A 24862-nucleotide genomic window follows, 5' to 3' on the forward strand; every position below is an offset into this window, starting at 1 on the left:
GCAGGAACTCAAGCAGGGCAAGAACCTGGAGGCAGGAGCTGATGCAGAGGCCATGGAAGGGTGCTGCTTACTAGCTTGCTCCCCATGGCTTGCACAGCCTGCATTTTTATAGAACCCAGGACCACCAGCTCAGGGATGGCACCATCCACCATGAGCTGGCCTCTCTCTGACCAATCACAGCTGGAGCTTAAGCTTTTTCTTTTTTTCTTTTTGGTTTTTTCAGACAGGGTTTCTCTGTATTGCTTTGGAACCTGTCTTGGAACCAGCTCTATAGACCAGGCTGACCTCAAGCTCACAGAGATCTGCCTGCCTCTGCCTCCCAAGTGCTGGGATTAAAGTTGTGCACCACCAACACCCCGCTGAGCTTAAGCATTTTCTTAATCAAGACTCCTTCCTTTCAGATAATTCCAGCTTGTATCAAGTTGACATAAAACCAGCCAGTACAGTAATTAAAATACAATCTCAAAAAAAGGCATGGTTGACAAAGTATTTGGGGCCAGTGTTTGTGGGTGAGGTTTTTCCCTAGCCCAGCATGAGGCAGAGGTTTCCACCAAAGGTAAAAGAAAAAAGAGAGGATCTTGCTATGTAACCTTTGTTGGCCTGGAACTTGCTGTATATCAAGACTGTTGGGATACAGAGTAGCCAGAACTGGCTTTGAATTCCGAATCTTTCTGCCTGAGTCTTCCCAGGGCTGGGATTCTAGAAGGTCACCCCATCCACCCACACACACATACCTAGATGCAACAAGTACTATTTGCATATTTATAGGTTACAAAGTGCTGTTTTATGAAGGTATAACTGGAGGAAGATTAAATCCTACTGCCAGAAATATTTCACATACTTGATACTTTTGTAGTGGGTGGGGTCTCTTTTTTTATTTGTCTCACAAAGACCCTATTTCCTAATACCATTACAATTTCAACATACATATTTGGGGCAAACCCTCTCTGAGGTGCTTGCAAAATTTCCCTCAGTATAGTGCAATTTGCTACAAAATGACCTTATAACAGGTATGCAGTAAAGGTGTCTTCTCTGGCTAGATCATGGAGAATGTTTGCTCCCGAGGGACTTGACTGTAGCAAGCTTCACTGCTGCACTTAAGATCTTAGAACTGGGATTTGAAGATGAAGAACCAGAAGGCCTGTCCTAATTTCCCAGAAGATGACACATAAAGTTAAATGGTCAGCATTTAGGAAGTTGAGTCAGAAGGCTTACCACACTTTCAAGGCCAAGATGCTCCATAGTGAGTTCGAGATCATCCCAAACTACAGCGTGCGAGCCTGTCACAAAATAAAAAATTCCAGATGTGTCGAGCAAGCCTTTAATCCTAGCACTCGGGAGGCAGAGGTCAGCTGCTCTGCTCTCTGAGTCCCAGTGACCGCTAAACAGTGAGGCCTCGTCTAAAACAAACAAAACAAAACAAAACAAAAAAAAAATCCAATAAATGAACAAATACACTAATAGTGGACACAGACTTACAGGCCGGTAAGGAGGAATAAAAATGGTTTTCCAGTTTATGTTCTAGCTATTTCAAGTCGAAAGAAATATTTACAAAAATACATTTTTAGCCGGGTGTTGGTGGCGCACTCCTTTAATCCCAGCACTCAGGAGGCAGAGGCGGGAGGATCTCTGTGAGTTCAAGACCAGCCTGGTCTACAAGAGTTAGTTTCAGGACTGCCTCCAAAGCTACAGAAAAACCCTGTCTCGAAAAACAAAACAAAAAGACATTTTTAAAGACAATAAAATTATACACTCTTCTGATTTTTATAATGTCAACTGTAATAATTTTTTTTTTTTTTTGTCGCTGCAAGGACAGAAACCACACTAATCCCAAGCGGGACCGAGTTCCTGAACCGTGCCTTTTCCAGAATCACTTCTCCGCACTTTTCCCCTGAAGTGTGGCGTCCTAGGGGCGGCGGGTGGAGCTCACCGAGGCGACAGGCGGGACAAGCCCGGCGGAGGCGCGCCGCGTCGCAGTCGTGCGGGCGCAGCTCGCCCGCCCCGCACGTGATAACTCCCCGGGAACCTGCGCCCCAGCGCTCGGCAAGCGGAGCCAGATTGCGAGCCACTCCGGAGCCGGCCTCGTGACGTCACGAGCGCGATTCCTCTCGCTAGCCAATCAGAAGGTCGGACGGCAGGGAAGCCCCGGGCGGCGGGGGCCGCCAGGGCGCGTGCGCACGGGCTCCGCGTGGCTATATAAACATGGCTGGCCGGGGCGCCGCGGGCGGTGCGGAGCGCGCGTGGGGCGCCGCCGGACGCTGCGGGTCTGCAGGGCTTTGAAATTTGTGGCGGGGAAGCGCCGAGTGCGAGCTCCCCGGGTGGGAACCGAAGTGACGGCCCGAGGGAGCTGCCAGTCCGGGCGCTTGTGCGGCGGGACCGGGACCGGGCTGAGGCGCGCACGTGCGGGCGCCGCTGAGGGAGTGCCCGGCGGTCTCGCCGCCGGCCGGGCCCGGAGCGCGCCTGTGCCCCGCGATGCTGCGGCGCCCGGACTGCGCCCGCCTCGCCTCGCCTGAGCTCCGGGAAGGGCAGCGCCGCTGCCGCTGAGCCCCGGGGGGATGCCGGCGGGCCTCACGGAGCCGGCCGGCGCCGCCGCTCCGGTGGTCGCGGGCGCCTCGGGGGCCGTGACCATGGCCCCCGCCGCCGCGCTGCCCGTGCGGGTGGAGAGCACCCCGGTGGCCCTGGGCCCTGTGACTACGGCTCCTGTCGGCGTCTGCGTGGAGTCCGGGGCGCCCCAGCCCCTGCCATCCCCCGTGGGGACCCTAGTGACCAAAGTGGTCCCTGTCACCGCGCTTCCTAAACTCGGCGGCCCCAGGCTGCCCGCTCCTCAGATAGTCACCGTGAAGACTCCCGGCACCACGACGATCCAGCTGCCGGCGAATTTGCAGCTGCCTCCAGGTATGTGGATCGGCTCTGCTCGCCTGCGGTGGCTCGGGGACCGGGCAGCCCCCCCCCCCGGTGACTCTGAGGAACTTAGAGCCGGGAGAGCCCGTTCGGAGCTTGGTGTTGCAGCGAGCGGGCGGGCGGTGATTTGGCCTTCCCATTCATGTAACCTCTAGCTTCATTACTGCATTTTCGTATTTAAGAAAACGATCTTTCCACCCTAGTGACACGGTCAGGTCTGGAAGACGCACTTTCTAGACGGCCCTGGAGGCACTGGCTGGAGTTCATCTTTTTGTAGAAAAAGGACGAGTAAAAAGATTTCTTTTTAAAAGAAAGTTTTCTTCAAACTTAAGGCCAAGAGGTTTTGTTGTTGTTGTTGGGTTTCTTTCTTTCTATCTTTTTTTTTTTTTTATTCAAGCAAGTTGCAGTTAGTTTACAGCAGAAGTGATTATACTTTTTAACCCCCTTTGAGAAAGGATCCCTTATAGCCCACGCTGGTTTTGAAGCTCCTTGTGTAGGGGAGGGTGACCTTGAACTATTCATGTTACCTCCCAAGAGCTAGGATAAGGTGTGTGCTTCTGCACCTGACCAAATGATGCTTTGTACACCGTCTTAGATGAGCAGTAAGTGTAATTTTAAATTAGAAGATTCCTTTTGGTAAGGAACAAATGCCTGGGTTGACAGATCTGATCCCTGAAACTGTTGTTATTTGAGGAAATGTGCGAGTGTTAGTGAGTGGTTGCTTTTTATCCATTGGAGACTTGGGCTGTTTTGCTTTGAGATGATTTAAATATTATAAATGTCTGTTGTGTTCCTCAATTGAAAAATATATTGAAATTTGTCTTACAATAATTTTGCTAAGCAGAAAGTGGTAATTGAACATGTTGATAGTGCTAAAAAAAACTATCTTGCATGAGAAGCTCACCAAAACAGTGGTTAAGCTGGGTGGTGGTTTAATCCCAGCACTCAGGAGGCAGAGGCATGCCTGGTCTACAGAGCAGGGAGTTCTAGGACAACCAGGGCTATACAGAGAAATCCTGTTTCAATCCCCATCCCTCCCCCCCCAAAAAAAAGAGAACCTTGATTTGGATGGTAAAGAAGTGGAAACATTAATCAAAAAAGATTTCTTTAGTTGCAAAAGGAGAGAGGCTCTTTTTTTTTTTTTTTGATGATGAGAAGGGGAAGTTTGTAGAATAGTTTTATGTCATCTTCACACAAACTAACGTCCTCTGAAAGGAGGGAGCCTCATTTGAGGCATCCCCTTCATAAAATAGGGTTGTAGGCAAGCCTGTAGGGCATCTTCTTAATTAGTGATTGATGGGGCAGGCCCAGCCCATTGTGGGCGGGGCCATCCCTGGTCTGGTTGTTTTGGGTTCTATGAGAAAGGAAGTTTAGCAAGCAGTGGGGAGTAAGCACTCCTCCAAGACCTCTGCTTCAGCTCCTGCCTCCAGGTTCCTGCTCAGCATGAGTTCTTGTCCTCATTGCTTTTGATGATAAACTTCATATGGAACTGAACGAAATAAACCCTCTCCTCCCTAAGTTGCTTTGGTCATGGTGTTTCATCACAGCAATAGTAATCCGAATAAGGCTGGGAGCTAATGTTGTATTTGGTTATGGACACCCAGAGCACATTATGTTCTGCACATTTCATAAAACTCGTTTGGTACAAGTGGAGTACACAAGGTGCCTCCATTTGTAAAAAGCAGTAATCACTGGATACAATGTTTGCCAGTTCTAAATTGGATAGCAAACAAAGCAGTAGTAAATATATATTTGAATGAAATTACCAACCGATTTGTTGCAATATATATTCTTGTCTAGTCATTGAAATTTTTTTTTCTAGAAACAGTCAAAAAAGTATTAAGATGGAATATTGTGTCAAGAGGGGAAGCTTGTTGATAAGTTGTAGCAAATTATTTACTGAGGGCTTGCTATGCTAGTCACTTTTAATACATTATTTATGTTCTTTTATTCTCTCCTCATAATGTACAGCCAGTAAATAAGGAAAAGAAGTCTGTAAGGATAGATACTTGCCTAATGTCATTCTAATAACTCACAGGAGTGGATTTGAATCCAGGTCTATTTAGCTATACTCTGTATAGGTTACCACATGAATATTTACAGTGCTTCAGTGCTGAAAGGTAACTTAAAGATTTCTGAGTAAAAACTTGTGTTTTCTAAATCAAGAAACCCAATTGTTTGAAATGTCCTTGGGTTTCATTAAGGCAAAATAAAATCATAGCCTAAGTCCTTATATGAGTTGCTTGGGGGAATTTCTACTGGTGTGTAGCAGGAGCCAGTAGAATGAATTGGCATTGATTTACTGTAGGTTATAAATTGTATACAATTCAGATGTGCTGATAATTAACAGTAGGTTATTCAAGAATGAGTGTGTCGGTCCTTAAGTTAACTAAGAGAAATACTTTTGAGTACTTCTCTCATATTTTCCTTTGGATAGAACTTGCTTTTAAAAATAGGAATATTTGTCTAGGTTTGAAGGTACACAACCCTTTAATTGGAGCACTTGGAAGATCAAAGGTCATATCATCAAAGGCCTATAATTGCAGTGAAGATTGCAGGAGGATTGCCTCAAGTTTGAAGCCAGCTTGGCTTACAGTGCAATGTGAGACCCTGTCTCAAAACTAGGAACTAGGTAAATGACTTGGCTGCTAAAAGCACAAGCAACGAAAACATTAATTTATTCCCTTAATACAATGGTTTTCAACCTTCTTAATGCTGCAATCCTTTAATATATGTGGTAACCACCAACCATTAAACTATTTTGTTACTACTTAATAACTAATTTTGCTTCTGTTATGAATTGTAATGTAAATATCAGTGAAAGGGTCACTCCACCCTCAAGGGGTCAGACTGACAGGTTGAGAGCCACTGCCTTAATAGAACTCATGTGAAAAGCTGGATGCAGTGGTATATATCTTTAATCCTTGTTATCCTAAGTGAGATCAGAGACAAAGACAGGAAAAGAGGACTTGCCTCAAAACAAGGTGGTAGGAGAGAAATGACTTCCTGAAAGTTATCCTCTGCTTTTTATATACATGCTTCTCTCCACACTAAATAATCTTAAACGTGTTTAAACATGTACAACAACAGGTTTTTTGTTGTTTTATTTTTTGAGTATGGTTTAAAAATAAAAGATAAGGGGGGCATTTGTGGGGAACTAGAAGGCATTTGCCTTTGTTTCACTATTTTCTTTAGTAAACATGCAGAGGACTTTTAGGTCCAATTGTGGCCATTTCTGAGTCTGTTTAATGCATAGGAGCATGGTTCATTTTTCTTTCTATTCTTCTTTTTGTTCCTGTAATTATCATTTCAGAGAAAGTGACAGGAGTCAAATTTGCCCTAGTATGTGTTCCCAGTCTTCCTACTAGGATGGTACTATTATACAGCTTATTATTACTGCTTGCTTTTGCTCTAGTTCTGGCTGCCATACATCTTGCTGCATCCATAATGTACTCTTTGTAGCCCGGGCTGACTTTAGCTTCCCTACTTTTAGGATTATAGACATTCTGGAATTACAGATGTGAATTACCATTCTTAGCTTCCTGAGTTGTGTATTGATGTTTGTGGAAATTCTTAAAGGTTTTGGCTATGCTAGAGAATAGACACAGGGCTCTGTATATTCTAAGCAAGTGGAATACTGCTGAGCACCCTCAGCTCCCTTAGTCTTTAAATATCAGTTTCTAGGCTGAGCATGGCACGCACCCCTTCATCCCAGCACTCAGGATGCAGAGGCAGGCAGATCTCTGAGTCTGAGGCCAGCCTGGTCTATAGTGTATTCTAGGACAGCCAGAGACATCTATGTAGAAACATGTTATGAGTAGTTTCCCGTCAGCCTGGTCTCCCAGCCGTGCCAGCCCCAAATAACATACAGAGACATTATATTAGATATAAAGCTGTAAGCCAGTTACTAGTTTCTTATCGGCTAGCTCTGTCTTAAATATTAACCCATTTCTATTAATCTAAGTATTTCCACGTGGTCTTATCTTACCGGAGAGAGGGGCTGGTGTTCTTCTCTCTCTGTCCTCCATCTTGGATCTCTTCCCTACTACTCTTCTCTCCTTCTAGTCTCCTAGTCTCGCCTATCTTGCTTTCCAATTGGCCAACAGTGCTTTATTCATTAACCAATAAGAGAAGCATATTTACAGAATGACATCTCCCATCAGAAACACCAAATTGTAATAGTAATAACAATACCAGCTTCACTGAAATATTTTTATAATAATATTTCAAATTTGGAACAATTGCCAGGCACTGGTGGCACATGCCTTTAACCCCAGAAGTCAGGAGGCAGATAGTTTGAGGCCAGCCTGATCTACAGAGTGAGTTCCAGGACAGTAGAGCTACATGGAGAAGTGCTGTTACAAAAAATTAAAAAACAAAACAAAACAAAGGAACCTATTTTCAGTGAATGTTGAAAATTTTGATTTAGCCACCTAAAAAGTGTAGTCTTTGGAAGAAAATACATAACATGCCTTCTCTATTCTATGATACTATTTTTATGTCTGCTTTTCACTTACTGTTATATAACATTTTTGTTACAAATTCAAAAGCTTAATATTTATCAATATTCTCTGTCCTCTGGAGACAAGGTGTTGATATGTAACCCAGAATAGTTTTGAGCTTGTGATCCTCTTGCCTCTGCTTTCAGAGTACTAGGATAACAGGTGTGTTCTCCTGTGCTCAACAGAAATTGAATTTTATCTGTCTGTCTATCTGACTGTCTGTCTATCTATCATACTTTTGGGTGGGCTGCTCACATAGAAGTTAGAGGACAGCTTGTAGGAGTCAGTTCCCTTTTATGTGAGTGCCAGGTCTTCAGTTCATATGTACTCAGGCTTGGTGGTAAGCTCATTTACCTACTAAGCTATCTCAGTAGCCAAAAAGTTTAATTTTTAATGGCAGCATAATTTATTATTTAATAATTCCTTTATTGTCCATTTAGATTGGTTGTGTGTTGTCAGTGATGTGTCATCCCTCAACCCCCAGACATGTTTTCTCTGTGTACCAGAGCTCTGGCTGTCCTGGATCTTACTTTGTAGACCAGGTTAGCCTTGAACACACAGATCCTCCTGGTTGGTTGCTTATTTTTTATTATTTATTAAAGTAGATGTTTTTGTATTTATGTTATATATTATGTTTTTTTGTTGGGATAGCTAACATGGCCAACAGCATATTTGTACTGATAATTGCAGTATAAGCTGGGATTTGAGTTTAATGCCACAAACACAACAGTACATAAGGTAAACATTTTTCTCTTGGAAATCCGATAGATTTTTTGGGTTTCTGTTAATGGATGGCTCTTCCCACCAGCCTGATCCCACAGCTGCGTTGCCTCAAATGAACACACAAATTAGTTATAAATCTGTTGGCTGGTGGCCTCTATTGGCTAGCTCTGTCTTAATTATTAACCCATAACTACTAATCTGTGTATTTCCACGTGGACATGGCTGACTGGAGAATGCCCACTTGCAACTCCTTTGCCAGCTACATCTCGACGGTTCTGGTGGGCCCTCTTGACTACCTCTCCCAGACTCCTCCTCCTAGTCCCGCTTATCGCACTGCCTCATTGGCCCAACTGTGTTTTATTCATCCACCAGTGAGAGAAACATACAAAAGTACATCCCGTCAGTTTCCATAGATTACTTTGGGCTTAACTTTCCTTTAACACTTTTATTTTTAAAAAATAATTAATGTATTTATAAAACTAGCAACAAATATGTAAGTAATAGTTACTTGAAATCTTATGTGTCTGATTTTAAAAATGAAATTTAATAGAGAAATAAAACCTGTTTTTGGCAAATCAAGCTCTGTTTTGACCAGTGAAGAGTGGTTAAAATCTAGTTATTTACTTTTCTTTTTTATTCAAATTCAGGAAATGGTTTAAACTCTGTTATAGGAAATTACCATATGAAAAATTAGAGGAATTTGGCCTATAGTACATGTAGAAAAATACAGCCAAGACATGTACATATTTACAGGTAATTTGTATGATTGTAAAAGTAACCCTCGTGTCTTGTGGATGCTAAAGGGAGACAAATTCTGTCTGCATATTAAGGAAGGGCTTTGTGCTCCTAGTCTGGTTTTGAAAGAGTGGTGGTTGTGTATCTCATTTTTCCTAACCCTGGGTTATTTGAGAAAAGACTAGAAGGTAATTTGAATTGTAGCAATTGAGTTAGAGTTTTTGTGGATCTTGATTTTTTTTTATAGATCTGTTATTTCAGGACACTATTTACAAATGATGAGAATATGGAAAAAAATCAAAGAGCTTCCATCCAGATCAGACTCTGCCATCTGAAACACAACAGTTCACAGAAGAAATAGATCATTAGATTATGTGTGAGGGAGAGAATGGAATAGATACTAGTTCACTTTTAAAATTTTATTATTTATAGAGGAAAGGTCATCTATTACCCAGTGTATGGTTTCTTTTTCTTTAGAACACAGAATATCTTTTATTCCTTGGTCATTTCTTACAATGCGTCTTCATCATATCCACCCAAGTTCCTACTTCATTTTTACCAGGCACCCCCAACATGCCCACTGTTCATGTCTCAATTTATTTTCTTTTTGTTCTTATACTCTCTTTATTCTTTTTTAAATATATTTTTATTTAAATTAGAAACTTATTTTACATCTGTCCTAGTTCCCTATCTCTCCCATCCTCCCCCCCAACCCACCTCCCCATCCATTCCCCAGGGAGAGTGAGTCCTTCCATGGGGGATCATCAGAGTCACATTATTTGGGGCAGGGCCTGGGCACTCCCCCCTACACTATGTATTTAGGCCGAGAGAGTATTCCTCCATGGGGGAGTGGGTTACCAAGTCCTTTCATGAACTAGGGATAAATACTGGTTCTACTGCCAGAGGCTACATAGACTGCCCAGGCCTCCTAACTGACACCCACTTTCAGGGTCCTGGTTCGGTCCAGTGCTTGGAGTCTGTTTCTTGGAAGTAACAAATAGATGACTTCTACTTTTTGATTCAATCTACGATAACATATCTTTTGATTGAGGAAATAAGACCTTAAAAGAGACAAGGGTGAGTTTGAGGCCAGCCTGGTCTACAAATCTAGTTCTACTCTGGCAGGTTTACACAGTGAGACTTTGTCTCAAAAAACCAAACCAAATCAAAACAAGCTAGGTATGTATCAAATTCCCAGGACTGCCAGAGGTATATAGTCAAACCCTGTCTTAAAACCAAACAAAAAAGTCTGTAGAAGCCAATCAGTGGTGTCACACAGTTTTAATTCCAGCATTCTTGGGGCAGAGGCAGGTGGATTTCTATAGGTTTAAAGACAACCTGTTCTACAGAAGGAATTCCAGGACAGCCAAGTCTACACAAATCCTTGTGTAAGATGGTTATACCCCCTTCTAGTTTATCTAGTTCTATACACTTAGTGAAAATGGTAATTTTTTACAAATGTTGAACTATTTTTCTTGTCATTTACAATTTTTCTGTATGTATTTTATGTTTTGTAATTTTGTTATCTGTGATAGAATTTGATGTTTCTGGATTCTTGGTCTCTTACTCAAGGAATGATATACAGGAGTACACACAGGATGCAAAGTAGCACACTTTATTCTAAAGAAAAGCCATAGTGTATATGAGAGACACTATCATTATTCATAGTTGGCCATGTGATTGAGAGTACTAAGGACCTAAATAATTGTTTGGGACTTCCTTTTGAGAAGAGGGGTCTGGTTGCTAAGAGATTTAGTTTTGTTTCGATTGACAAGCATGGATTATGTAAGTCTTTGCTAATTGTGCATATCCCTTCCCTTGATGAATGTCTTAGTATTTATGTTGCTTTGATGAAACACCATGACCAAAAAAGGCAAGTTGAGGGGGGGAAGAAAGGGTTTATTCAACTTATATTTCCACATCACAGTTCATCATGTTTTTTGCTTGACTCTGTTTTGTTTGATATAATGACCAGTTTAGCTTTCTTCTGGTTGCTCTTGTGTGATATTTTTCTCATTTAACTTTTTCTTTCTTGAGAGTAGGTATTTCTATTTAGCTTGGACTGGCCTCAAGCTCACTGTTTACACCAGGATACCCTTAAATTCTCAGCCTCTCACATGCTGAACTACTACCATGCCCAGTTTCAAACTTTCTGTGTTTCTAAATCTGTCTTAGGAAAATAGCAAATGATTGGGTATTTGCTTATTTAGTTCTATACTTTTGATATACTTGAATTTAGTGTTGATAATTATTTTTGTTTTCTAGTCCCTAGTTTTCATCCTTTTGTTTGTATTAAGAAGATTTTTTTTTTAGTATTCCATAATTTATGTAATTTTCCAGCATTTTGGGGGGAATCAATTCCTGAATGTTTCTCTTGGAGTGACATCTTCACTGTATAGGAGCAAGCTGTTGTGTGGACTTTCCCACTTTTTTTTTTTTTTCTCCCAACAGAGATATAACTTATAAAAGCACTGGAGTTAGGGTGTTTGGGGTTCAACCTTTCTTTTTGTGCCAGCTGAGGGGTACCCCTGGGGAGTGGCAATTCTGGGAGGGAAAAGTACTTTGTCTAATGGTGACCCTGCCTTCCGAAGGATGATCCCTTACTAGATCCTTAGTCCATCCAATGGAATTAACTATGAAAAGAGAATGATATGCCTCTACCCAGGGTAGATTCCATTCTTCACTATAAAATGTCATGCTTGGAATGTTTTGGATTTTGGAGCATATTGGTTTCATTGTTTCAGGTAAAAGATGTTCTGGAAAAGTCTAGGCAAATATTCTAAAAATCTGAAATAATTTCTAGTCAGAGGCATTTTGGATGAGGGATGCTCAATCTATATGATATGTCTTCTGGGGTTTTTTCTGTTCTGTTTGCTTGGTCAGCTTATGTAGTACTTTGCTGTTCCTATATTATCTTTTAGTGATGTTTTGTGTGTATGATTCTTTTGCCTGCATGTATGTCTGGACCACTTGTGTGCAAAGTTCTCAGAGGCTTGAAGAGGGCGTTCGTCCTGTGGAACTGGACTTAAAGAGAGGGTTGTAGGCCTCCATATGGGTGCTGGAGGCAAAACTCCAGTTCTCTGCAAGATCAGCAAGTACTACTGAACATCCATCTATCTTAATGTAGTTTATAGTATCAATATCATCAAAGAAAAGTATTTTTCCTACTTCAGGATTATCTTTTCATATGCTGAGATTAAAAACATTTTTGTTTAGCTAACTCTTACTTTTATAAGAGGCTTTTACTGTGTACCCCCATCTGACCTTGGGCCTGTATTCCTTTTCGCTCAGCTTCTTAGTCTTAGAATTACAGGTGTGTGCTGCATGCTCAGCTTAAATAGCTTTGAATGAAAAAATTTTGCCATCTTATGGTAATTAGTGAACGGAGCATTCATTATATGTTAACCATTTATTCCTAGCATTTCCTAGTATTGGAATGGGGAACAAAAGTATGTGATTCTTGTGTTCATTTATGAGCTAGAGTCACATTTGCTTTTCTTTTAATTATAGGAACAGTTTTGATCAAAAGTAACAGTGGTCAGTTGATGCTGGTATCTCCTCAGCAAGCTGTGACAGGAGCGAAGACCACAAGTAACTTAACTCCAAGGCCAGCAGTACCAGCAAACACTCAAACAGTCAAGATCTGTACAGTGCCGGTAATCTGTCTTAATTTTCTTAGTTTCCAGCTACTATCTTCATATAGATATGGACATGTTTGCCAGTAAAAATTTGAGTCAATTTTGCTCAATTTTTAAATTTAAGTGCCAATTTAGTTTTGATACTTGGTAAATGCCAAAATAATGAAAAGTGTACCTTCATACTCAGTGATTTTATTATCCTCAGAGGAATTGTTGAAAGGGACAGTATGTGTCTGCTGAAAGAAAGTAACTGCCTGGTGGTGGTGGCACACGCCTTTAATCCCAGAACTCGGGAGGCAAAGGCAGGCGATCTCTGTGAACTTGAGGCCAGCCTGATCTACAAAAGCGAGTTCCAGGACAGCCAAAGCCACAGAGAAACCCTGTCTCAACCCCCCCATAAACAAACAAACAAACAAACAAACAAGCTATTCTGGGTCAGGGTGTTGGAATGTGTATTCACATGGTTGTGTGCCTCCATGTATGTTCCTATGAGTATATGCACGCCAGAGGCTCAAATTCAGTGTATTTGAGACAGGTTTGTCATTGAACCCAGAGCTCACAGGTGGACTAGACTGGCCAGGAAGCAAACTCCCAGGGTACTCCTGTCTTTGCCTCCCCAGCAATCCCCCCACCTGTTTGTTCTGTTCTTTTGTCTGTGTGTGTGCTTACTTTTTTACCTGGTGCTGGGGTATGAATTCAGATCTTCATGCTTATGAAAAAATCGCTTTACTGAGTGAGCCATCTCCCTGTCTCTGTTTCACTTTTAATTTGTAGTTATTGAGACTCCTATTTAAAGTATTCATTTTCATCCATGTTATATGAATTACTTCCAAGTAATATAGAATCTGCTGTAATATTTCACTAGTTTTGCCTTTTTTGAAATGACGTTTTTTATATAGGTGTTGATCTTTTTATGTGGCTGAAATTTAGTTTGTATCAGTGAATTTATAAATTAATCTTATGTCTTAGTTAGGGCTTCTGTTACTGTGAAGAGACACCATGACCATGACAACTCTTATAAAGAAAAACTTTAATTATCATGGCAGGATGTTACTAGCACTTTCCTGCCAGCCTAGTCCCACAGCCTTGTCAGTCCCAAAATGACACACAAAGACATTGTATTAATTATAAAGCCTGTTACTAGTGTTTCTTATTGGCTAGTTCTGTCTTAAATATTAATCCATAGTTACTAATATATGTATTCTATATGATCTTATCTTACTCACGTCCTCTCCTCCTGAGATCACACATATTTCCCAGAATCCTCCACCTCTCCTAGTCCCACTTATCTTTCTTCTCTATTGGTCAATAGTGCTTTATTCATTAACCAATAAGAGACACATATTTACAGAATGACGTCTCCCATTAGCAGGCTATTGGCTATTGTAGCAGTCAGGCAGATATGTTACTTGAGAAGGAGTTCTGTATCTGAAGCCACAGGCAGTAGAAAGAGAGATACACACTGGCTAGGCTTGAGCATCTGAGACCTCAAAGCCTGCCCCAAGTGACACACCTCTTCCATCAAGGCCATACCTCCAATAGTGCCATTCCCTGTGGGCCTGTTGGGGCCGTTGGGGTGATAGTTCGGTTGGTAAAGTACGTGTAGCCTGGGCTTGAGGATTTGATTTTGTTCTCCAGAACTCATTAAACAAATGCTAGGTGTATTAAATGCACCTGTGATCACAGCACTAAAGTCAAGAGGCTTCCCAGGGCTTACTGTCCAGCCAGTGGAGCCAAATTCAAAAGCTCCAGGGTTAGTGAGATACAGTCCCAAAAATTAAGGTGCAGAACAATTGAGGTAGATGTCCAGTGTCAAAGGTTGACTGTCTTCCTCCCTCTCTCCCTTCCCTCTTCCTCCTTTTTCTTTTTTAAACTTTATCATTACATTTAGTGTGTGTGTGTGTGTGTGTGTGTGTGTGTGTGTGTGTGTGTGTGTGTGTAGGGAATAATATACATGCCATAGCTGCACTTGTAGAGGTCAGAGGACAAGTTTCAGAAGTCACTTTTCTCCTCCCAGGGTGGAACCCAGGTCACCAGGCTTTGGTGGCAAAGTTCTTTGACTTTGGTGCCATCTTGCTGGTCCTACTTCCAGTTTTGATCTATTTGCTCAGTTAGTTTTATTTTCTCTGTCAGCAGTGCATTTTCCTTCTAATTTGGTTTAGCTATGGGTTAACAGATTTTTGTTTATCATTTAAAAATTAGATTGTGTATGTTTTGTGTATAACAAACTAAGTTTAAGATTTTATTTCCTTAGTGTGTATGATATGTATATATGAGTGTGGGTGCACACATGCTACAGTGGTCATGTGGTGGTCAGAGGACAACCTTTAAGACTGAGTTCTGTCTTCACCATGGGTTCTGGGGATCATATTCAGATTGTCTGGGTTGCCTGGCAAGAGCTTTCCTGAACAGTATTCTTGGTCCAAGTTTAATACTTTAATGCTGACTGTTGTAGATCTTACTGTATTGGAAAATTAACATAAAAGAAAAGGTTATTTTTTAAATCAGTTGTCTCCTTTAAGAAATGTCAGCTGGCCAATTGACTCGTTAAGTTTATAGTATAGAATGTTCATAAAATACAGTACATAGCAAATAAATTTCCTAATGCCTTTTCATTTTGTTCACAATACTGACTGATTTGAAATGATTAATATTGACTGGGTGTGGTGGTAGGTGCTTTGAGTCAGAGACAGGTAGAGTTCTGTGAGTTCCATGCCATTCTGGTTTATGTATTGAAATCTAGGCCAGCCAAGATCTCAATAAAACAAAATAAAAGATAAAAAACCCCAAATGACTAATATCAATAATTTTGTCTTTTTTGTCTTTTCCCCCCAAGAATTCTAGCTCACAATTAATGAAACAAGTAGCAGTGGCTCCTGTTAATAATTTGACACAGATGGGAACTACTGTGGTAACCACTGCCTCCAGTGGTTCTTCAGGACAAGTAAGTGTGTATATGTGTATGTGTGTTTGCGCGCACACACTCACTAGCTGTTTTCTCACTATTATACAATTATTTCTTGCCAGATATTTGTTTAACTTTGTGACTTAAGGCATATAATATATGGTGCAGTTTATCAGACTGAAATATTGGAGATGTAGAAACAAGAAAACGTAATAATTTATTATTAGACATCCATTGCATAAATGCATTACAGTAATATAATGCATCTAAAAACCATGTGTTACAGACTCCAGAAGTAGGCGCTAAAATAGATTATGATGGATAAGTTATTATTTAGAAATTAGTTCTTGTGAAGAGAAGGAGAGCATGTTTAAGCTAGACTCATGAATGATAGTTTCAGGCAACCTAGTAGAGAGTGTTAAGAGCATATGTACCTTGTTAGCATTGTCCACTGGGCTTTACTGTGTTCCCTTGGGGAAATTGTACCTTCGTGTAAAATTAATGGATGACTACCAATAGAATTGTAGCAGCCAAGATAGTACAAGTCTCTCCTTGCAATGGTTCATTGACATTTACATCTTATGTCACTTGTATATATACTTTTATATGTTATAGACAACTGTCCTGGGATGCTAGTGGACTTCTTTCCTTTGGAAACAAAGAGGTTAAAAGGGAAGACTATGCAGCTTATACAAATCCTGTCAGTTCTCTGTCCACCTTCTATTACCCTCACTCTTACCTACTGACTGTGCTGGTCTTGGGAATTACCTACTAGTGTAATCTGATTTTCCTCATAGAGCTCCTTGTATCCCTCTGTGGATATGTTCCTGCCCTAGTTTGGGTTTTCTGTTTTTCTCCTCTCATAGCAGAGTAGCACAGACTGAGTAATATATGATGAATAGAAATTTGTTTGACTCATGATTCTGGAGATGGGAAGTCCAAGTTCATGATGTCATTATCTGGAGGAGGGTCTAACCCAAGGCAGAGATATCCTATATAAAGAGAGCATCTTGTCCCAGAAAGAGGAGAGGTAACACAGAGGAGAGGTATGGTGGGAACTGAACTTCTGGGATGCTTCTCCTAGGAATGAATACCTACTCCTTTAATAGCAGCCTTAATCCATTTACAATTAAGAAGTACTCATACTCTGATCACTTCTTAAAGGACTCATTTCTTGATACCAGTATACTGACAGTTATATTTTAACATGAGTTTTGGAGGGATATTTAAACAAACCATAGTATCCTCTATTATGTGATAGCAACTCTACACCTTTTCAGATGATTAGTTAATTACCCCTCTCAAGGTTCAGACTTATCTTTCCTGCTGGTCTCTGAAGTATGTAGGCACCTGAAATACCAGGTGACAGCTGTAGTGTCTGGTTTCCTAAGGGAAATGTGTCTCCATGAGTAGAAATGGAAAGCACAGAGTCTCCTAATAGTTATTAGGACTGACTAAGGGTCTATTCACATGTCTGCTCCTTAGTACCCCGGGGAACAAAGTACCATGTAGAATGTTGTGACTTAGTGATTATCCTGAGTCTTGGAGGATAGAATCCCATCCTTAATAAGAATATTGGCCCAGTTTATCTGTGCCTGCTATAATCTATTCTATTGTGCTGTGATGGCAGCTTCTGAGTAATGCTGTATATGAGCCATTGATGGGTTCCATGGTCTGGAGAACAGTGTCGTGTTTCCTTCTGTCATGAAGAGGATGCATCTTCCTGGTGCTCACCTAGATAGAATTCTGTACTGACAGATCAGTAATCCCTCTGTTGGTGTTCTTAAATTTTTTAATTTACTCTTTTTATATACCTTTTCCACTAATTAGGGTCATAAGCAGCAAATCTGATTTAAAACAGTGCTTTAAAAAGTAATGGCTAGCTGTTAATGAACACGTAGTGTTCTTTACACTTCTTAGGTATCTTATATATCCTGCAATCCATTAACTACCTCATTTCATCCTTATTAGACTACTATCTCTGTCTATATGTGAGAATAAGTTAGAGAGGCTAAGAAACTGGCCTGATTTCTAGGTTGATTTTAGTGTCAGTCCTAGCTCTGGAAACTATTCTTAAACTAGAGTACTGATTATGCCTGAGTGTAGATTCTCTCTAGAAAGTATGTATTTTTCTACTAATAGGTGTCAGTGGGTTTTTTTTTTTTGTTTTGTTTTGTTTTTAATGACTTGGTAAACATGTCATATTGTTCATATGACACAAAAACCTACTTTGAAACATTGTGTTCAGTGTTTATGTTTAAATGATGAAGATATAATTAGGCCTATTGTTAAGTATATAAATGTCTAAATGATCCAATTTAGAATTAGTGTTTCATCATTTTTCCCTTTTGGTTTTTCAAGACAGTGTTTCTTTGTATATCAGCTCTGGCTGCCTTGGAACTTAGTTTGTAGATGTGACTGTTCTTGAAGCTCACAGAGATACGCCTGCCTCTGCCTCCTGAATGTTGGGATTAAAGGCATGGACAACCAGTGCCCTGCTAGACTTACTATTTCTAATTGAACATGAGCAAGCCAAATGTAATTGTTCTTTCAGATAGGTACAGAAAATGATCTTCTTGAAATGTATCATATTCTAGTAAACATAAGTGATTTTCACACAGCTCCTGTTTCACATGTAATCCTGCTGTTATTTTTTTTTTCTTCTGTCTCCAAGATGTTTGAATGCAATTTAATCTTGCTAATATTGGAAATACCATTGACTGACTGCTCATATTTGATTCTAAGACACAGTTATGATTGAGTTTAAGAAACTCAATCTATTCAGTACTGTATCTATTCAATAAACATGGTGGGAACACCATGTTTAGGTATCTCCCTATGCCCTTCATAGTTCAGCATAGAAGTTGCACATGTTTGGTAAAGTACAGAGAGAACCTTATATTAGAAGGGATTATGGAAGATAACTTTTTATTGTAGTATGTTATTTTTCCATTATTGTAACAAGTAATTGAGGTAAATCAATTGGAAAAGTTTTATGTCTCAGTTTTACAGATTTTAGTTCATCACCTATAGGCCTTATGTGGCACAGTACAAATCCTGTGTATGATGCAGGGTGCAGTATAGTGAGTTTTTCTTTGTACCACCAACTCCCAAATAATATGGAGACTTATTAATTATATAAGGGTGGTCTTTAGCTTAGGCTTGTTTCCAACTAGCTTTTATAATGTAACCCATATTTTTAAATTTATGTTCTGCCACATGGCTTTTTACCTTTCCTCAATATGGTACCTCTGACTTGGAAAATCCGAATCTCCTCTTCCCAGAGTCCTCCTTGGAAGTCCCACCTATTATCTCCTGCCTAGCTATTGGCTGATTATCTCTTTATTAAACCATTCAGAAGGCTCTTTAGGCAGAGACATAGCTTTACAGTGCACAAAAAGATTATTGCACATAGGGTAGTTCCACTTTATAGCAGGAAGCTGAAGACAGGAAGAAGTGATTACCAGTAGCTCCTTCCCTTCAAGGGCACATGTGTAATGACTGGCCACTAAGTTCTATTTCCCCTGTGTTCTGTCACCACTCATTAGTGTCATGGGACTGGGCTACAAGCTTTAGAGTATGGGCCTTTGGATGCCAATTAAGAGTCAAACCAGAACATGGTGGAAAAGGTGAAAACAATAAAATATTGACAAGGAAGTAACATTTTATGAATACTTCCGTTGCTCCGTTTGATTACAGGAGACAGCCAGTTCAGGCACCCTCTCCACTATTGCTAGGAATCTTAGCTGGGGTCATCCTTATGGACTCCAGGGAATTTTCTCTAGCCCCATGATTCTCCCTAATCTGTAACGGCTCCCTCTATCAAGACATCTTTCATTGTTTTCCCATTCTGTCCCTCCCTCAACTCAACTGTCCTGTTTCCTCATCTTCTCATCCCCCTCCCTCTACTGCCCCCTCAAAAAAAAAGTTTCTTGAGAATGTAAGCATCTCAGTTAAAGTTATGCTGCAGATATTTAATCTTCTGTACATATTATTTCCTCTACCCTGCTTTTCTTATGTTGTGTAATGTGTAGTATTATTTGTTGCTTTATCTCTAATTTTTTAAATTTATTATTATTATATGTATTTATTTATATATTATTCTAATTTATTTCCAATTTTGTACTTTAGCTTATAGTTTTTGCGTGAACCTTTCTGTCCTATGGGGGTGCTGGAGTCATGCCACTTCATTTTTATACATGTAGATATTAATGGAATTCCTTTCAGTGTGGAAATAAGACATTCCTCTCTTATAAAGCTATTGTGCTTTTTCTGATAGTTCACATGAGATCACTATAGTTGAGCATATATAAATTAGTTGGCAATTGGTACATAAAAAGTGCATAAAAATATGAAGATTTACAAATACATTTTTAGAGAAGTGCCAGTGTGCACGAGTGGGTGTGCGCATGTGTGTCTTGTCTTGTGTGATCACCTGTGTATGCACATGTATTGAATGAAGTTTCTTCAATTGCTTTTACCTTATTTTAGACAGGGTTTCTTATTGAACCTGTAATTTGTCATTTGGCCTATAGTGAGGAATATTCCACCCTGAGATTTACCTGTCTCAACCCTACAAACATTGGAATTACAGGAGTACACCACCATGCCCAGCTTTTATGTGGGCTCTGATGATTGGAAATATATTTTATTAACATTTAAAGGACTTTTTTTGTGTGTGACACTGTTTTTCATAGACTACCCTAGGGATAGACAGTAAATTTCATTCCTATTTTTGCTTTTGTAAATGGGTATCAGTATTAAGTAACTTGCTGGTAACTAATACTGTAATAAATGACAATGAAGAGTAGAATGGTAACTGGGAGTGGAATGAAGATCTGCTCTAGCTCAGAGTTTGGATAAAGTGCCTTAGGTTTTTAGAGTACCGCTTGAAAGCAGAGATGTCGAAATTCATTTGTAGTCTTTTTAGTGTAAAGTGAAGTTTCCACTACAGTAACATAGCAATACATATTTAACTTTATGTTGAATTAATTTCAGTCTGTGGCTGTACCTCCTGTCAAGCCAGTGAATACTGTAACTATCCTGAAGCCATCAAGTTTGGGAGCAATATCTACACCCTCAAATGATTCCAATCTCAAAGCAGAGACCTCAGTAGCTGCTCAGACTAATCTTTCTCCGGTAAACTTTCACTTATAATATTTTTTTTTTTTTTTGCTATATTCTCTTTCCTGTTTGCTAATATTTGTGATTATTTTTCTATATCAGACAGTGCTGGAAAATGTGAAAAAATGCAAAAACTTCCTTTCAATGTTAATAAAACTAGCATGTAGTGGATCACAATCCCCTGAAATGGGACGGAATGTGAGGAAGCTCGTGGAGCAACTTCTGGTAAGTTAGGACTGTCCATAGGACACATTTCAAAGGGAAATGATGTTTCAAATATACTTGCTAAATTTGTGTCATTAAAACTTTGTAATCACATATAGAAAATCACATATAAATATCTTTAATGTGTTTAATCTTATCATATGTCTAAGATAAACATAATATGAATTTATATTATTTTTATGCCAATATTTAAATGTATATTTTGTGGACGGATAACAACTCATTAAATATCCTTTTTAAATCTATGATCTCAGACCAACAGACAGTAGTTCCCAAAATTTTAGTATAGAATATCTTAATATTCTTAAAGATAAATAAGCCCTCAACAATTTTTTGGGGGCTGGAATTAAAACTAAGTATTAAAGCTATTCAATGAAGAATAACAAAACTGTTGAATGTTAACATATGTAAAATTTAAAGAAAAAAATATGTTTTCCAAATTAATGAAACTGAGTAGGAAATGACATTGATTTGCATTTGTAAATTTGATGTTGTACTTAATAGAAAGCAGCCAGATATTCTTTTCTTACTCTATTTTGTGATGGGTTGTTGGAGAATTTGTTGTCAGAGTTAGCGAATTATTGTTTTCTTGTTAGAATATTGAGCATTTTGGTAGCCTTCTCTAGATCTGTGTGGATATTGTTTAGTCTACTAGGTAATTGTTACTCTGGTGTATAATTTTTGTAATAGCATGCATTGTTTAAAACAAAATGTTGATTATTAGAATTATGCAGCTCTTCTATATATGTAATGTATTTCCATATATTTAATGTATTAAGGTAACTGGTTCCTTATGTTACATAATTTTGCATATGTATTACATATAGCTGTAAATCTATGCCTTTGTCTACCTACCCACCTTACATCTTGTGTGTGTGTGACTGTGGTATGTGTAAGTGTGTATGTGCATTTCATACACAGAGGCCAGAAGGGTGTGTCAAGTACCCTTCTGTATCACTGTGCTTCATTTGTTTGAAGCAGGGTCTCTCATTGAACCTGGAGTTCATGTCTTTTTTGCTAAACTGGTAGCAAGCGTACCTTAGTAATCCTGTCACTGCCCTGGTAGCACTGGGACATGGGAGATTATATTTGATTGTTATGTTGATGTTGGAATCCAAATTCAGGTCTTTGTTACAGTGCGAGCTCTTAAAACCACAAGCTACCTCTATGTTACATAAGTATTCCTTGTTATTTCAATTTTGTTTTGTTGGTTTTTTGAGACATGGTTTCTCTGTGTAGCAAACCTGGCTGTCCTGAATTTACTTTGTAGACCAGGCTGGCCTTGAAATCACAGAGATCTGCCCGCCTCTGCCTCCCAAGTGCTGGGATTAAAGGTGTGGGCCACCACTGCCAGGCTACCTTCAACAGTCTTTTTAAAAAAGCTTTACATTCTAGGAAGCTATTTCAGAGAAAGTTATAAATTTTCCAGAATTACGATTCTTTACATATTGGAATCTTCTTTATGAAAAGAATACTGTGTTTACTGTAGTCTCTGATTGGACATGTCTACTTCTTATTCATTTAGTTCTCTGGTGACATAAGATAAAAAGTCTTTCTGAAGTTGTAATTTACCACTTGTCTACAATCATGAATTAAGTACTTTGCCTCATTTAATTTTTAAGGGACTGGCTCACTGCTGTCAATGCTGGCCTTCATCTCCTACACTAAAGTGATGCTCCTGTGTCATCATCCTGAGTAGCTTGCCTCACAGGCTCACCACTACAACTAATTTTGTTTCTTAAAATATTTGTAAATTACAGGTGTGTGTGTGTGTGTGTGTGTGTTTGTGGTCAGGATGTAAAATAAATAAAATAAATTTGTATGTCTAAAAGTGCCATCTTTCTCTCATTTCTTAGGATGCAGAAATTGAAGCAGAAGAATTTACTAGGAAACTATATATTGAACTCAAGTCTGCACCTCAACCACATCTTGTACCTTTTCTTAAGGTAGGGGTATATTTCTTTGGAGAAATTGTTTGGGTTAAATTGATTTAAAATCTGAATGTTTTAATGTGACTGGAAATCAGTGGGAAGATACTAACGTTGAATGAAACTATAGCACTTTTGTAAAGTATAAGACAACATTCATAGTATTGACTTGAGCAGTTTAGATAAAGAGGCCTAAAGTAACTTAAGAAACATTCACTTGCTCTTAGTTACTTGGGCAAGGGGCTTATATCACATGTGTGGAGGTCAGAGCACAACTTGAATGAGTAGGTTTTCTCCTCTCCCATGGAGGTTCATGGTATAGAACTCTGGTGCTAGGTTTGACGGCAAACATATTTACCCACTGAGCCATCCCACTGGTTCCCCACAATGTGAGCTTTCTTGCCTGTCAGGGTTCCACTTCCCTTGAACTCTAAATAAACACATAGATGCTATATTAATTATGAATCTGTTGGCTGATAACTAGCTCTTTCTTAATTATTAACCCATTTCTATGAATTTCAGTATTTCCACATGGTGGTCTTATACTGGAGAAGGGTCCGAGCCTCTGACTCCTTTGGTGGTTCACATGGCGACTGTTCTGGGGGTGGAGGGATGATGACTGTCTTCCTGCCTTCCCCAGAATTCTCCTCGTCCTAGTTCTACCTATCTTCCTGCCTCATTGGCCAGACAGTGTTTTATTCATCAATCAATAAGAAACATTTACACAGGACTTCCCTCATCAGCTCCTCTTTTCTGTCTAAATAAAAAGAAGGATTTTAACTTTAACATAGTAAAATTATATATAACAAAACAGTTATCAAATAAGAACTATAGTTAACAATATTTATCCATTAACATTTGGCAAAATTTAATGAAAATATTCTATCATCTATCCTATCTTTGTGAGTCTAAAGTTTTATATATAATTTATTATTATAACTAAGAAACTATAACCATAACTATCTGTCTTCAACTCCATCAAAGACCACAGAAGGATAATATGTAAACTCTAGAATTGACAGAGACATCTCGCTGCCTAGACAGTAACCTGAAGTTTCTTTGTAATGTTGGAGCATCCGTCTTTAGCCCATAGGTCATGGTGTGTCTAGTAGATTTCTCAGTCTACCTGTCTGCCTGTATTGGCAGTTTGTCAGTCATTTTTCTATGTGTCCTGCAGAATGTCTGGCAGAATCTTCCACGAAGTAGGAACTTCAGGACTGTCCCATCTTGTTTTAGCAAATTTAGCAGTTACTTTCCTGTGGGTCCTGCATGTCTTTGTACATCTAGAGCCATAGCTAGGGTTGGGCAGATTTTTCTGGAATGTAAAATCACCCATGGACATTGTGTGAATGCCCTGACTTACTTGCTATTTATTGAGACAATAGAGGCATTGCCTCCTAAGGCCCCTTCATTCCTAATGATTTTTAATTGTGGGTTCTATTCATAGCAGTGATATTTTCCTTTTCCATTGGTGCTTTGCCCCTATTGTGTGTACTGTAAGGGAGAAGGAGAAAAATTGGTGACTATCTGCTGTGACAGATGATGTCAGTCAGCTTTCACTTGTAACAATAAATGTTGAGGTGTTAAGCTTTTAAGAGAAAGTCATGTTTTGGCTCAACAGTTTTTTTTAGAATTTTTGATTTGTGATTGCCTATGGTTTTAGCTCTGTGACAGCGTATCATGACAGCAGCGTGTGATAAAGTCAGACTGCCTGTCAGGTGGCCTGGATGTGAAAGAGAAAGAAACTAGAGTCCTGTAAATGGCATGCCCCACTGGCCGTAAGATGAGGGTTCACACTGGGCCCCACCTTTTAAGAATTTCTACTAGTACTTTTCCATGGTGCCAAGCTGGAGTCCAGTCCTCTAATACACAACCTTTGAGAGGCGCTAAGGTTTATCTCAACCACAGCAGAAGACATGATGTGCATTGTTCACACTTGATTGCCATATGACCTTTTGAGAATAGATACCAGATAGTATTTTCTGTTTTAGAGAGAACAAAAACCAGTTAAATTTCATTATCTTTGTTTGCCCAGGATATATTCATTTTTAATTTTGAGTGTTTTGCCTGCATGGATGTAAGTGCACTGTGTGTTTCTTATCCCAAGAGGTCAGAAGGTGTTAGATCCCTTGTAACTGTAGTTATGGATGGTGTGAGTTGCCATGTGGGTGCTGGTAACCA

The 24862-nt window shown here is 39.6% G+C and overlaps 1 protein-coding gene across 1 annotated transcript in view; it reads left to right on the forward strand.

Moving 5' to 3' along the window:
- Positions 1–2250: 2250 nt before the first annotated feature.
- LOC127214327 (transcription initiation factor TFIID subunit 4B) overlaps positions 2251–24862 on the forward strand; it is a 59195-nt gene continuing 36583 nt past the window's right edge. The window contains exons 1-6 of the mRNA XM_051174730.1: positions 2251–2895; positions 12372–12517; positions 15336–15443; positions 20403–20543; positions 20631–20753; positions 22610–22699. Of these exons, the coding sequence (XP_051030687.1) occupies positions 2556–2895; positions 12372–12517; positions 15336–15443; positions 20403–20543; positions 20631–20753; positions 22610–22699 (948 nt within the window). The 5' untranslated portion in view covers positions 2251–2555. The remainder of the gene's footprint in view (positions 2896–12371; positions 12518–15335; positions 15444–20402; positions 20544–20630; positions 20754–22609; positions 22700–24862) is intronic.

The sequence above is a fragment of the Phodopus roborovskii genome, unplaced genomic scaffold, assembly GCF_943737965.1.
Source record: "Phodopus roborovskii unplaced genomic scaffold, PHOROB, whole genome shotgun sequence".
Classification (NCBI taxonomy): domain Eukaryota; kingdom Metazoa; phylum Chordata; class Mammalia; order Rodentia; family Cricetidae; genus Phodopus; species Phodopus roborovskii.